This window comes from Pristiophorus japonicus, chromosome 8 (genome assembly GCF_044704955.1).
Source record: "Pristiophorus japonicus isolate sPriJap1 chromosome 8, sPriJap1.hap1, whole genome shotgun sequence".
Lineage (NCBI taxonomy): Eukaryota > Metazoa > Chordata > Chondrichthyes > Pristiophoridae > Pristiophorus > Pristiophorus japonicus.
The window spans coordinates 217,990,910-218,006,109 of record NC_091984.1 but is presented as its reverse complement, the minus strand read 5'-3'; the positions used below and the strand labels follow the sequence as shown (position 1 = coordinate 218,006,109).

The 15,200-nt window shown below is 42.2% G+C and overlaps 1 protein-coding gene across 1 annotated transcript in view; it reads right to left on the bottom strand.

Moving 5' to 3' along the window:
* The window catches only part of pole (polymerase (DNA directed), epsilon), a 126,160-nt gene that overhangs the window by 80,479 nt on the left and 30,481 nt on the right, over nucleotides 1–15,200 (bottom strand). Inside the window, exons 14-18 of the mRNA XM_070887921.1 lie at nucleotides 14,783–14,896; nucleotides 10,314–10,526; nucleotides 9,002–9,109; nucleotides 7,663–7,791; nucleotides 2,826–2,928 (exon numbers count right to left, since the gene is read on the bottom strand). Of these exons, the coding sequence (XP_070744022.1) occupies nucleotides 2,826–2,928; nucleotides 7,663–7,791; nucleotides 9,002–9,109; nucleotides 10,314–10,526; nucleotides 14,783–14,896 (667 nt within the window). The remainder of the gene's footprint in view (nucleotides 1–2,825; nucleotides 2,929–7,662; nucleotides 7,792–9,001; nucleotides 9,110–10,313; nucleotides 10,527–14,782; nucleotides 14,897–15,200) is intronic.

Sequence of the window (15,200 nt, the reverse complement as noted above, 5' to 3'; positions counted from 1 at the left end):
CACTTTGCCTTCTTGGACAGATTTGTGCGCACATTTGGAAGAGGCTTAGTGAGTTGTTGTGAATGATGCGATATAACGGAACCCCCCCCCTCCCCTCCCCACAATGGTGATGAGTGTGAAGGCTTGGGCATTGTAGGGATGCTTTATGGCGTTGGTGTGTGGGGTCATGCCAACTTGCTGCATCATGTAGCAGCCAGGCTGTACAGCATCAAGTGTAAATCTGGCCAGGGTGAGGCCAACCCTGGCAGCAATATGGTCATGTGCTGTGTCCTGTGCAGCTTCAGATGATTGCAGAGAAGGTTGGTGTTGTTGTTAGTAATGCTGGTGTGCCTAGTGATGTTGGTGTTGGGGCTAATCGTGGTGGTATTCTGAGGACCAATGAGAGATTTTTTTCAAAGGCACCGATGCTGCTGGAATAGACGGCATCTAAAGTTGAGAAGGCAGAAGTGATCGGTCAATGGTGAGAGAGGTTGCTCCAAGGTGGTGACACTGGATAGAGAATTGGAACACTTCCAACCTTCCTAAAGTTGAAAAGTATATTCCAAATCCTGAACGCTCCAGCTTCTAAGATTGGAAAGTGTACAGCTGTGAGATGGTAGCTTCTGTACCACTTTTGTAGCTGTCACCTCATCCCGAGCACTGTGAAAGTCGTCAAAAAGCTGGAAAAATGGGAAGTAGATGGTAAAATGCTGTGTAAGTACCTTTAAACACCCCCTTAACTACTTCAACTGGCTCACCCGCTGTTTGGTGTCGGTTCTGTAAAGCGCAGGCAGACCTGATACTTCGGAAACTGACAGAGGCTGGTTCACAGCGGTATCTCGTTCCACTGTCAATCTTAGATTTTGATAGCCAACCTGTCTCCGAACCCACCCTGAGCACTGGCAAAATCCAGGCCGATAGTACAGAATCCCACCTTCAGCAATACCACGCGCTGAATTTTCGGCATCATTCTGCGCTTTATTTTGGCATACGATGCTTTTTTTGGGAGCAGACTAAAATCTGCAAGTTTCACCAAAGTTTCTGTGCCGTTCTAAAGTAGGTATGTCCAATTTATTAGTTCTCAATTTTTTGACGTCATTGGGGGCGGAACTTGCCGGATGCGCCACTTCTGGCCATTTAAGCGAGTTTGGCCAAGAACAATTTTTTTTCTAAAATGGTACATTGCATCCTTCTGAAAAACCTTCCCTACACTTAAGGAAATCGGCGCAGAGAAGAGGAAACCGGCAGAGGGAAAACGCCATTCTTTTAGCCGCGCAGAAGACATGGCACTGAGGGGCATTTAGCGTGGTGGTGGTGGTGGGGGGGGGGGGGGAAGAGTGGAATTGGTCCCGAGATGACAGTAGCACCGGGGGTCCTTTCAGTCTGGGCTGACAGCGGCACCGGGTGGGGGGGGGGGGGGCAAGGTGGTCCTTTCGGCTCGGGATAGCAGCAGCGTCATTTTCCCGTTTCCAGCCCAGCATCAGTTTCCATTCCCAGTCTCAGCCCCACAGAGCATCCCTCGTTATCATCAAAACATCAGTTTTTGGCACAGGCCTTAAGCTCCACCCACAGACCTTAAGGCCAATGTGCGCCTCGCTAAATTCAAAGTTAATTCCGGTGAAACTCCAGAACTTTTTTTTCTGGAGCAGTCAGGGCATAAAAAAAAAAAATCGGACGTACCTCTTCAAATGTGCCAAAAATCACCCAATGTGGAAAATTGAGCCCTATAAATTGGAGGCCTGCCGACAACCCTGGATAATGACTCGTTTGATAGCAATATCAGATTACCTGACTAGCACCATAGACAACAGATTACAGAAGCAAGACAATAAGGATACTGATTTCTCCAATTTAAGAATTCTATAAGCATACAGGATTTGCATTCTGTAAAACTGGTTGAATTCTCTAATGCATTTACTAATGAAATATTGAAACACACAAAAGAGTGAAAAAATGCATCATTTGTTTCATAAAAGTTCCTGCTAAATAATTAAAAACGTTCTGACTAAGCTCCAAGAAGCAATGCCATCACCTTAATAAGATCCAGTTTTCTCTGTCACATACATTTTTATAAGCAAGATGTTCAACACCCTTTAAGATAGAAAAATTACTGTGCTATCAAAATCAGAAAAACAGCAAGTTCTGTACAAAGGAACATTATAAAAATATAAAACTAATGCTCCTCCAAAAACAAACACACATACATGTATTTATATACCACCTTTAACAGAGTAAAACATCCCACGGCGCTTCATAGGAGCGTTATCAAACAAAAATTTGACACTGAGCATCACACGGAGAAATTAGGGCAGATGAGAGGTAGGTTTTAAGGAGCGTTTTTAAGGAGGAAAGCGAGATAGAGCGGCGGAGGGGTTTAGCGAGGTAATTCCAGAGCTTGGGTCCTAAGCAGCTGAAGGCACGATCACCAAGTGTTGAGCGATGAAAATCAGGGATGCTCACGAGGACGGAATTAAAGGAACGCAGATATCTCAGGGGGTTGTGGAGCTGGAGGATATTAGAGAGCTTGGGAGAGGCGAGATCATGGAGGGATTTGAAAACAAGGATGAGAATTTTGAAATCGAGGCGTTGTTTAACTGGGAGCCAATGTAGGTCAGTGAACACTGGGGTGATGGGTGAACGGGACTTGGTACGAGTTAGGACATGGGCAGCTTAATTTTGGATGTCCAAGTTTACGTAAGGTAGAACGTGGGAGGCCAACCAGGAGTGTGTTGGAATATTCAAGTCCAGAGGTAACAAAGGTAATAATTCAAATTATTACAGGCACTGAAGGTATGAGACAGATTTACTACATGCCAGACACAACGCCAATGAATAATTGTACTCACTGAACTCTCCTCTCCATGTCCAGGTCATCTTACGCTGACAATTTGCACCTGGTTTGTTGAAATCACAGGCTGCACATATGGCTTCATCCACTATGGCAGAAGGCTGCAGGAAGAAAGGGTACTAAATTGTGAGACGATTAACTAGTCACACAAATGGAAGCTTTACCTAGAAGCATTAATTAATTACTCAATAATAAAACAAGCAAACTACATCGGATATCGTACTCGTACTAGAAAATTCAAACAAATCTGTCTGGGCCTGCAAACTTGAATGTATAATCAGATAATCTCTATAACTAAGTAGGCTCAAAGTTCAATTAATTAGAATCAATTTGAGCTCATCTAGAACATCCAAAATGAAGTTGGTTGATCTCTGGTCAATGAGGAACAAAGATTGTGTCAGGTTAATGGCACGTAGAAAATATTATTTTTTGTGCTCAAGGTGAGGGATACCACTGCTGAGCAAGAATCATTTTTCCATTTTAACTCTATTTTGCAACATTAAGCGCTCCCAGTAACATAAGCAAAGCTCCTTTTGTTGGAATACTGGAGGAGGCCATTGACTCATCACACAAGCACTGATTCCCCAAAAAGGACTAAGCACTTAGTACCACGCCCCTGCCCGTTCCTTTCAGAATTTTTCTTAAATATTTAACTACTTCCCTTTAAAAAGCTATAATGAAATTCTGCTTTCATCACGTTTTCAGGTGGGGCATTCTATGTTTTTCCAACATTTTGCATAAAAAAATCTCCTTACACCTCATAATGCCAGCAAACTTTGATCAGGTATGGCATGACTTAAGAGATACCCAGAGAGGAAGAGAAACTATAAAGACACCGACTGGTTGTCAGTCACCTTTTAAAATAACTGTCTCCTTTCTGGACTTCAGCTGATGCAACAATTCTTGAAAGTAGTTTCATTCATCAAAAGATATGGGCCTAGGTTATCCAATCATAACATTACTTACTGTCAGTGCTACAATTGGAACATATAGGCCATGTTAGGGAGTAATTTGTTTCCACTTTGCACTCAATAACTGCATCACGAAGTCCTGAACACTTTTCTGGTCACAACTTGCTTAACTGCCATGGTCTCTCCTCAGATCAGATTCAAAATTATGGCCCCTATTTGCGCCCCGATTGGATGCCAAAAAATGGCACACAAACGTTTTTTTGGCGTGAAATACTCCCTTTTCAACTTTTGCCAACATTTGGACGCCAGTGCCGACTGTGCGCGGCAGTTTTTTTTTTAACCATAGCATTTTTTGCTGCCGACCCAAGTCAAAACGGGATCAGCGACATTTTTGTACACTTAATCGATTTTGGCCATCCACGATTTTTTTCAGCACAGCGCACACTGGCCAAAAGCACAGCAAAAAAAAACATCTGTGAAGTTAAGGAATCGGCGCGGCGCACAAGAGGACAGGAGCGAGGCAATAAGAATACAAAAATACTTTTTTTCCCTCCACAGGGAACTCTTTTTGGAACAAGGGAAGATTTCCGGGCCGAATGCACTGCTCCCCCCCACTGCAATCCCAGGCCGAAAGGACTGCTCTCCCCTCGCTGGACCCAGGGGGAGGGGGACCGTGGGTCCAACTGGGTGTGGGGGGTGGCTGCGGGTCCAACCAAGGGGAAGCAGTGGCAGTGGGTCCAGCCGGGGGTGGGGAGGTCCTTTGGCGCCCTTTTGGTGGCGGTGGGGTAGCAGTCCTTTCGGGGGAGCGAACTTCAGCGTTTCTGGTTGCCCTGGCAACTTCAGCTTTTCGCACATGCCCAGAGTTTTTAGCGCAAACTTCAAGCTCCGTCCCCCAGACTAACTTCGGAGAGTGCGATGCCAAATTCAAGTATTTCTTTAGCGAAAGTCCCGATTTTTTTTTCCTGCCATGAACGTACACAGACACAAAAAAAAGTCGCACGTTAACATACACGGGCGCCAAAAATCCAGCAAGTGGAAAATATATAGCTGTGATTCAGAATCCCGAACTCTTTCAACTAGACCCCCTCAATAGCCTCAGAACTTCCCAAAACACTCCTTCAAAAGAGATATTCATCCATGGCCAGAATGAACATTCAGATACTTCAGTGAGGCTTTCAAACAGAAAAAAAAGTGAAACATATCTAATTACAAAACATTTGATTCAAAGTTTTAATAATACATACCGAACAAGTTATCTACAAATCTATAGACAGATAGTATTTTCTTCCTACTAAAAATTGAACTGAATTAAAAAAAACAAAGTCATAGAAACGAGCAACCAACAATATGATCCAGAAATAGGAAAACAGGGTTTTTAAATTCAGGGTTGTTTTGTGAATTCTGCTATCAGTAGACAAGGGTAATGTAGTAGATGTAATATTTTGGATTTTCAAAAGGCCTTTGATAAAGTACTGCATATTAGACTCATGACTAAGGTCAGAGCACGTGGGGTGAGGGGACAGGTAGCAGACTGGAAGGCAATCAGGAAACAGAAGGTGTTAAAAGTAGCTACACAGAATGACAAAAAAGGTGTTCCATGGGGATCGGTGCTGGGACCACTATTGTTCACAATTTACATTAATGATTTAGACTCGGGAATCAGAAGTACAATTTCAAAATTTGCAGATGACACCAAATTGGGAGGTGTAATTAATACAAAGGAAGATTGTGTCAAAATACAGGAAGACATTAATAAGCTTGCAGAATGGGCATTTAATTGGCAAATGAATTTCAATACAGACATGTGGACATGTGAAAGGTGGTATATTTTGGTAGGAAGAATAAAGAGATCACATACTGCTTAGATTAGAAGAGTCTAAATAAGAGTGAATGGATTAGAGGAGCAAAGGGATCTAGGGGAGCAGATATACAAATCACGATCAGCGACACTGGCTAATAAGGCCATAAAAAAGATAAACCAAGCACTGAGATTCATTTCTGGAGGGATAGAACTGAAAAAATAAGAACATAAGAAATAGGAGCAGGAGTAGGACATTTGGCCCTTCGAGCCTGCTCCACCATTCAATAAGATCATGGCTGATCTTTTTCCTCAACTCCACTTGCCATCGCTATCCCCATATCCCTTGATTCCCTTAATCTTCAAAAAGCTATCGATCTCTGTCTTGAATATAATCACCAACGAGCCTCCACAGACCTCAGGTAGAGAATTCCAAAGATTCACCATCCACTAAATGAAGAAATTTCTCCTCAGCTCAGTCCTAAATGGCTGACGCCTTATTCTGTGACTCCTGATTCTAGACTCCCCGGCCAGAGGAAACATCCTCGCCGCATATACACTGTCAAGCCCTGTAAGAATTTTGTATGCTTCAATGAGATCACCTCTCATTCTTCTAAACTCTAGTGAATATAGGCCTAATCTATTCAATCTCTTCTTATAGACAATCCCCCCCATCCCAGGAATCAGTCTGCTGAACCTTCGTTGCACTCCCGCCATGGCAAGTATCCACAGCAAGTATATCCTTCCTTAGGTAAGGAGACCAAAGCTGTACACAGTATTCCAGGTGTGGTCTCACCAAGGCCCTATACAAATGCAGTAAGACGTCTTTACTCCGATACTCAAATCATCTTGTAATAAAGGCCAACATAACATTGTGCTTTCTAAATTGCATGCTGTACCTGCATGTTAACTTTCAGTGATTCGTGTACAAGGATATCCAGGTCCCTCTGACACCAACTTTTCCCAATCTCTCACCTTTTCTATTTTTCCTACCAAAGTCGCAACATTATATTCCATTTGCCATGTTCATACCCACTCATTTAGCCTGTCTATATCCCCTTGAAGACTCTTTGCTTTTAGATATGTAAATAGCTGAGGCGCAAGAACTGATCCTTATGGTACTCCACTTGTTATAGCCTGCCAACCCAAAAATGTTTTCCGTCCATTAACCAATCACCAATCCATGCTAGTATATTACCCTAATTTTGTTTAATAACCTCATGTGGCATCTTATCAAATGCATTCTGAAAATCCAAACACACCACATTCACTGGTTTCTCCTTATCCATTCTGCTAGTTACAACCTCAAAAAATAGATTTGTCAAACATGATTTCTCTTTCATAAGCAGAGAAGTTATATTAAACTTGTATCGAACCTTGCTTAGGCCATAGAGTACTGTGCAGTTTTGGTCTCCGCATTATAAAAAAGGATATATAGGCATTGGAGTGGCAAGAATGTGGAATGCGCTACAACAAAGAGTATTTGAGGTAAATAACAGAGGCATTTAAGGCAAAGCTACATAAGCATGAGGGAGAAAGGAACAGAAGATATACTGATAGGGTTAGTTGCAGGGAGGAGGCTCGTGTGGAGCATAAATGCCTGCATAGACCATGGACAGAATGGCCTATTCCTGTGCCGTACGCTTGATGTAAAACAAATTTGCATGAACTCAATGCAGGAACTGCATCAATTAAATGCGAGATTAAAACCAAGATGAATGGATATTAAACATTTTTTATCTCAAGATTGATCACTTGCCAACCCTAGTTTTAACACAAGTTCAAGAATTTCTCCTGGTTCAACAGAGTGCTGATAGTTCCAGTCTGAGCAAGACTAGGCAGTTGAGGCACAATGAACTTTAATTTTCACTAAGTGTAAACTGTAGGAGCGCATGTTTTCCCCCACTCAGCCACCTGTGATCTAACATTTGAAACTATACCTACAGCACTAGGCACCTCAATTATGTACCATTATGACTTATTCTTCAGGTTATGAGTTATTAACAGCATGGTAAAACTACTGGTTTGGCAACAACTAATGCTAACCAGATGAGAAGCTTAAAATTTGGATCATCAAGCCAAGATAATTTAGTACAGAGAAACCACAAGCTAACGTATGACAGTACCTGTAGACGGTTGGTCAAAATGATGTTAGGGTACATCGCCCCAACATCCAAGTGGTAAATGAGGGGACATTCAATCCGGTTGGGGACTTCCTTCAAACAGTTCAGTTTCTTTTTAATCTCATCACACACCTACAGGAGAGAAAATAAATCCATCTGAAATTCCTCAGAAGTGAAATTATTGTTGAGCACAACCCAAGATATCCAATCATATGGTTCGACTTCTTTCCGCTTTCAACCAACCCGGTCATGGATTGCGTGTTCAGTCATTTTTCACAGACAAGAGAAACTCAAAACAAAATCAGAGGGGAAAAAAAGCAACAAGTTAATCAAAAATGTTTCAAACAGCATTTACTATAAAACACTTTTTTTAAACTATGAAGTTTGCTACTCAAAAATGTAAATACTACGAAAAATGTGCAATATTCTGCATTTTTAGGCAGCCAGCTTTTGAGGATAAACTGGCCGTGGAAAAATTCCAGTAATGATTCACCAGCATAGTTGGGATAAAGGAACTGAGCTGTAATGAGAGAGCTGAAATGAGAGACTGGATAACTTGGGTTATTTTCCCCTGGAAATGGGATAGTTAAGGCATTTAAAACAATGAAAAGAATCAACAAGGTAAATAGAGAATGGCTTTCCGTTTGGTTGGAGGAATCAGCTCAGAATTTGAACTAAACCAGTGAAAAACAATTCCAAAAGAAATTTGTGCAAGATGGTTGCAAGAATGTGGAATAGGCTGCCCCAAAATAGCATACAAGAGTCAATTGAAGTGTTTAAAAGAGTACATACTTACATCCCTAAGATTTTTATTTAAAGGTAGCTGAAATGGAACAATTCCTCCATTATCCTCCCATCATTTACAGCACACACAATAACTTGCATTTCTATAGCGCCTTTAACGTTGTGCAACGTCCCAAGGCGTTTCACAGGAGTATTACGAGACAAAAATTGACAGCGAGCCACATTAGAGCATCTTGGAGGAAAGAGAGGTAGAGAGGCGGAGAGGTTTAGGGAAGGAATTCTAGAACTTAAGCTGAGGCACCAATGGTTGAGCGATCATAATCAGGGATGCTCAAGAGGGCAGAATTAGAAGAGTGCAGACATTTTGGAGAGTTGTGGGGCTGGTAGAGATTAGAGATAGGAAGGAGCGAGGCCAGGGAGGGATTTGAAAACAAGGATGAGAATTTTGAAAATCAAGGCATTGCTTAACAGAGATCCAACGTAGGTCAGCGAACACAGGGGTGATGGGTGAGCAGGACTGGGTGCAAGTTAGGACAGGGGCAGCCGAGTTTTGGATAACCTCTAGTTTATAACCTCGAAGGACTATAACATTGATCACCTCTTGGAAATTGGTAATCTCCTCCATGGGGAGTTTCTCCTCCTCCTCAATGGCATGTCGCATGGTGTCCTCCACTCTCTGCAGCAAAAAGTCAAATGCAGCTGGGTTCTGAAAGGGAAGACAATGAGAAATTACAATGGAATCAACAATGCATGTCTGATAAACAAAACGCCAATACTGGCTTACAATTCTTCTTAAATCTCTATGTTCAATTCCTAGCTAGTGCTGCTTTGTTCATAATTTACATATAAAATAAAACTGACCGAGAACACAATACAAAGAGAAGACCAACAAGTTCCTGATCCTAACTGAGAGGGCAGTCAGCAGACCTATTCTGAAATCTTGAAGCAATGGAATCCTTACTGCTAATACATAGGCAAGATTGTTAGTTGCGGCAGCTAGGGAGGAAAGGGTGTGGGCCCTCCCTCAAATCTTCCGTTGCTGCTACGTAAAAGTTTCTGACCTCTGCTCAGTAACTGTGTCCCAAACACAGTCCTCCCACTTTATTGTTGTCCATTGGAATGCGAACGTACTGATTTTGAAAAATTAGATATTAAGGTAGCTGGTTTAGAAATTAATTGGACTTTGGAGCTCCAAACAAGTCACAAATTTGACTGACAGAGTTTGAACATTTTGGGTTGTGGCTAAGAAGTAAACACAGCCAGAGGCTCCATTCTCAAAAAAAACATGCAAGACCAGCCTTGCCTACCAGAAGCATTCTTCCTGTCAAGGAATATCCCAACAGAAGTCTTCAAGATTATTAGTGGCCATCCAACAGGTAGCTCTAATGAGATGATACATGTTTAAGAAAAATCACAAAATTAAAGGGGAAGTTTAGAAAAATGATTCTCCACACAGAGGCAGAGTCCATGAGTTCATTAAAAATGGAATTAGATAGTTGCATAAAAAGAGCGAATATTAAAGAGTATGGGGAGTGAGGAGAATGGAATTAAACTTAATGGCACAAGGAGATACAATGGGCTGACTGACCCATTTGTGCTATACCATTCTGTAATTCCAAGTCTCTCTCAGCACAATGTAACGTGAATGGAGGCAGTGAAGAACCTCACAAACTATATCGGCCCTTCCTCGTTTAAGGACCAGCATTCAACTTCATACAAGTTTTATTAACATCTGAAAACAGGCATACAACGTTTACATTGATTTTACTGCAAGCAACAATTTTGATGTGAGAAACAGTTTGCCCTCTTCTATGCCACAGGTATAGTTTTTCACAGATTTCAAATAAACTCTATAATTTCTGTTGTGCCTTTAAAGTGTGACAGCAGATGTGGTAGTTCTCAATACACACCATTTTAAATCGGCATGGTATGTCACTGCGAAAAACACCCGATTCCAAAGCCTCCACATGTCCTCCTACATATGTCTCCGAGTCAAGTACATGACCATCATTGGTTAGCTTATTGAAGATTTGTTCTTGCTTGTTTGGGAAGATTATGTTGGCGTGAAAAGCCTGCACCATCAGGAGTGCCTCACAAAGTGTTCCAGAACCTTTTCGTAACACCTGATGGAGACAAAGCAGAACTTAACACAGGAATGAAAATACATTTAATTACTCTTCAACAGTGTGAAATCCTACTATAGAAAGGGGGAAATTGACTGCATCAGGTAAGTGAAAAAATCTAATTAATACTGTGCTATATATAAAATGCAAATACAACCATATTATGACATTGCAAAAAGCTTAGTGCCATCTTGTGGCAGGGATTGTGCATTGCAAGACAGCAGTGGAAAGTTAGTAACTCTGTCAAACATAGGAACATAGGTGTAGGCCTTTCAGCCACTTGAACCTGTTCCACTATTCAATCAGATCATGGCTGATCTGTACCTCAACTCCATTTATTTACCGTTGATCCATACCTCTTGATACCCTTACCTAAAAAAAAATCTATCATTCGCAGTATTGAAAATTTCAATTGACCGAGTGTAATGCATTTGTCTCATGGGTTCTTTGCTTAAGAATTCATAGCAACACATTGCTATTAAGAACTAGTTGGTTTATTAGCAAAGGTTTAACAATCACACTATACATTACAGTTAAACTATTTTAGTTGTGCACTTTAAACAAATGCCTCATGCAAGGGGGGTCACACTTCAAAATATATATATTTTTTTCCAATGTCCCCCTTTTTTTTTTTGGGAGGGCACCAACACACAAATTTTACAAGTACCCCCTGGCTAAATGGGGGGGGGGGGGGGAGAGGAGGCACTAAAACCGGCAAATGAAACAAATTAAACTTTAAACTTAAATGATCAAATTTAAATTTGGTTGCCGGGGTGACGATGCACTCCAGTCCCTCCGGCGCCCACCTCTCACGGAAGGCCGCGAACGTACTAGTGAACACCGCGTGCTCCATCTCCAGGGACACCCTGGCTCGGATGTAACCGCGGAAGAGAGGCAGGCAGTCGGGCTGAACAACCCCCTCGACCGCCTGCTGCCTGGACCGGCTGATCACATTACAGTTCATCCATCAGGCTCAAGCACCTGCCTCATCGTGAATCCCCTGAACCCAACTGGCAGGGGTTTTATTGAGTTTTGTGAACATCACGTGACTGGCTAAGCCACCCACAACTCAACAAACCAGTGAGCATTCTCACATGTGCATACATTACACCCAGCATCCAAAAAGCCTTCTGGGGAGTTTCAGATTTCCACGAACCTGTGTGGAAAAAGAGCTCCCTAGTTTTACTTCTGAACAGCTGAGCTCGAATTAAGATTATGGCCCCCTTTTCTAGATGCCCCCACCAGAGGAAATGGATTCTCTCTATCTAACCTATCAAATCCCTTAATCATATTAAGTACTTCAATTAGATCACTCCTGAATCTTCTAAACTCAAGGGGATACAATCCAAGCTTATGCAACCTGCCCTCATAATTTAGCCCTTTAAGCTCTGGTATTCTGGTGAATCTGCATTGTATCCCTTCCAAGGCCAATGGATCTTTCCTGAGGTTCAATGCTCAAAATTGAACACAATATTCCAGATGGTGTTTGATCAAGGCTCTGTCGAACTGAAGTATCACTTCTGAATTCCAATCTCAGATAATAAAAGCAAGCGTTCCATTTTATTTGCCTTTGATTAGTTTTTGTACCTGAACATTTACTTAGTGATTTTGGACACCTAAATCGGTTTGCTCCACCATAACTCCTAACTCTCACCTTTAAAATATTCCAAATTCACTTTGCAAATCTCCACATTGAACTGTCGATCATTGGTCTTGCAAATTTGCACCAGCAATTCAACAAGTTTCAAATTACTGGCAGCTGAATTTGAAATATATGCATCACCAATCTGTTTTTATCTTAACAGTAAAACATAAGAACATAAGAAATAGGAACAGGAGTAGGCCATACGGCCCCTCGAGCCTGCTCCACCATTCAGTAAGATCATGGCTGATTTGATCATGGACTCAACTCCACTTCCCCGTCCACTCCCCATATCCCCTTATTGTTTAAGAAACTGTCTATTTCTGTCTTAAATTTATTCAATGTCCCAGCTTTCACAGCTCTGAGGCAGCGAATTTCACAGATTTACAACCCTCAGAGAAGAAATTTCTCCTCATCTCTGTTTTAAATGGGCAGCCCCTTATTCTAAGATCATGCCCTCTAGTTCTAGTCTCTCCCATCAGTGGAAACATCCTCTCTGCATCTACCTTGTCAAGTCCCCTCATAATCTTATAAATTTCAATAAGATCACCTTTCATTCTTCTGAATTCCAATGAGTAGAGGCCCAACCTGCTCAACCTTTCCTCATAAGTCAACCCTCTCATCCCCGGAATCAACCTAGTGAACCTTTTCTGAACTGCATCCAAAGCAAGTATATCCTTTCGTAAATATGGAAACCAAAACTGCACGCAGTATTCCAGTGTGGCCTCATCAATACCTTATATAGCTGTAGCAAGACTTCCTGCTTTTATACTCCAACCCCTTTGCAATAAAGGCCAAGATTCCATTCGCCTTCCTGATCACTTGTTGTACCTGCATACTACCCTTTTGTGTTTCATGCACAAGTACCCCCAAGTTCCGCTGTACTGCGGCACTTTGCAATCTTTCTCCATTTAAATAATATTTTGCTCTTCGATTTTTTTCTGCCAAAGTGCATGATCTCACACTTTCCAACATTATACTCCATCTGCCAAATTTTTGCCCACTCACTTAGCCTATGTCCTTTTGCAGGTTTTTTGTATCCTCCTCACACATTGCTTTTCCTCCCATCTTTGTATCGTCAGCAAACTTGGCTACGTTACACTCTTCCAAGTCGTTATTATAGATAAAACATGTACCCCCCTTGTTATAAAAGTGAAATATTTCCTCTTAATCTGAACTCTGCCTGGCCATACATGTTCAGTAAACATGCAGGCAACGACAAGACTGCTAGCTAAACAGCAGCAGTCCTAGAGAGTAAAACTTACCCTTCGAATTTTCTGTAATTTTCCCCTTTGAGTAAATGTATAGCTTCTATTTACAATGATGAAGAACACTGTGGAATTAGCAAGTAGCCCCACTCCGGACCTTATCACAGAGGGAAGGTCATTGATAAAATGGCTGAAGATGGTTGGGTTGAGGACACTTGCCTAAGGAACTCCGGGAGCGATGCTCTACGGCTGCAATGACTGGCCTCCTAATGGGAAGGCACAGGCACAAATCGACATGCCATCACTTCATGGAACAACATGCTGAACTAAGGCACTTCCCAACAGTTGTATCATTTTAACCTATCCCTACAATTACATAATATTCAACCTGGTTTTAAGATACAGGTTGAACCTCTCTAGTCTGGGATTCTTTGGCCCGGCATAATTCCCCCATGCACACAATGTGGCCGGGTCGCTCTGCACAGCATTTCGTGCCCAGCTTTGGCGCCTCAGTCGGCCACTATGCCTCGCTCCCTCTCTGCACCGAGTCGACCGGGGGGGGGGGGGCGGGGAGAGCAGCCGGCGCCAGGACGCGGCACGCCAGCCTGACCCCGGAGGCAGTCAGGTCCCGAGGGCGCCAGACTGGAAAGATTCAACTTGTACAATACTTCAAGAAAAATAAACCTATAACCTGCTTGCTAATGTTCAGTTTGGATTTTACCAGAACCACTCGGCTCCAAAGCTCATCACAGCCTTGATCCAGATAAGAGCAGCCGTTCTCGATATCACAACAGTATTTGACTAGGTATGTCACAAGAACCCTAGAAAAACTGAGGTCAATGAGAAAACTCGCCAGTCACTGATAACATTCCAGCCAAAACAGAAGATGGTTATTCTTGTTGAAAGCCCCATTACTGCAGCAGTTGCTCAGCCCATCCAACTTCAACTGTTTCGATGCGTGCAATCACAATAACACAAGAAGCTTGTCACGATCCAGAACATAGTTCACTTGATTGGTGATAGAAGAATGGTCGTTAAATCTGGTGACAGGGGTGTTAATGCATTGCAGCTTCAGTATGCATGATCTCGAGGATACATTACACCAACTCAGCAAGATTACTTCAACAGCACTTCCCTACCCTGCCCACTCAACCACCAGGAAGGACAAGAGCAGCAATGTCACGGGAATACCATCACCTCCAAGTGCCATTCTGGCACACATACACTGCTGTCTTTCATTATCGCTTAAATTCCCTACCAAAAACCACTGTAGGAACTCCATCACAAGAACTGGCGCAGCTCAAGGCGGCAGCACACCAGCACCTCTCAAGGCAACAAGGGATGGGCAATTGCCAACATCCCCCAAATCCGAGAGACAATTCCAAGAAAACATTTTGTAAACCTACCTCATCGGGCTCCATCGGGATGATTGTGCACAAGGCAAAAATGAAGGGGTGCACATACTTCATGTACATGTAATAGGTAGCCACAGCATCAGACACCGAGTACGTGGCCAATGTCTGCAACAAAAATTAAAAATCCAGACAGTCTGACATTCTAGGAATGTATATTCCCACTTTTGGGCCATTAATCTTAATCACCTTAATATTGTCAATTGCAAATGAAACAGTACAAATGATTTTAATTATTAATTTCTGCTATGTTTCAGTTAAAATGCAAATTGAAATATTTACAATGGAAAAATTCATAGAAATTGATAGTAATAATTAAGAAAACATTATTTGCATTGGTTCAGTTGTAAACAGATTTGTAAACTACATCTCCAGTTCTCATAAGAATGGCTTCCGGGCTTCAACAACTTCA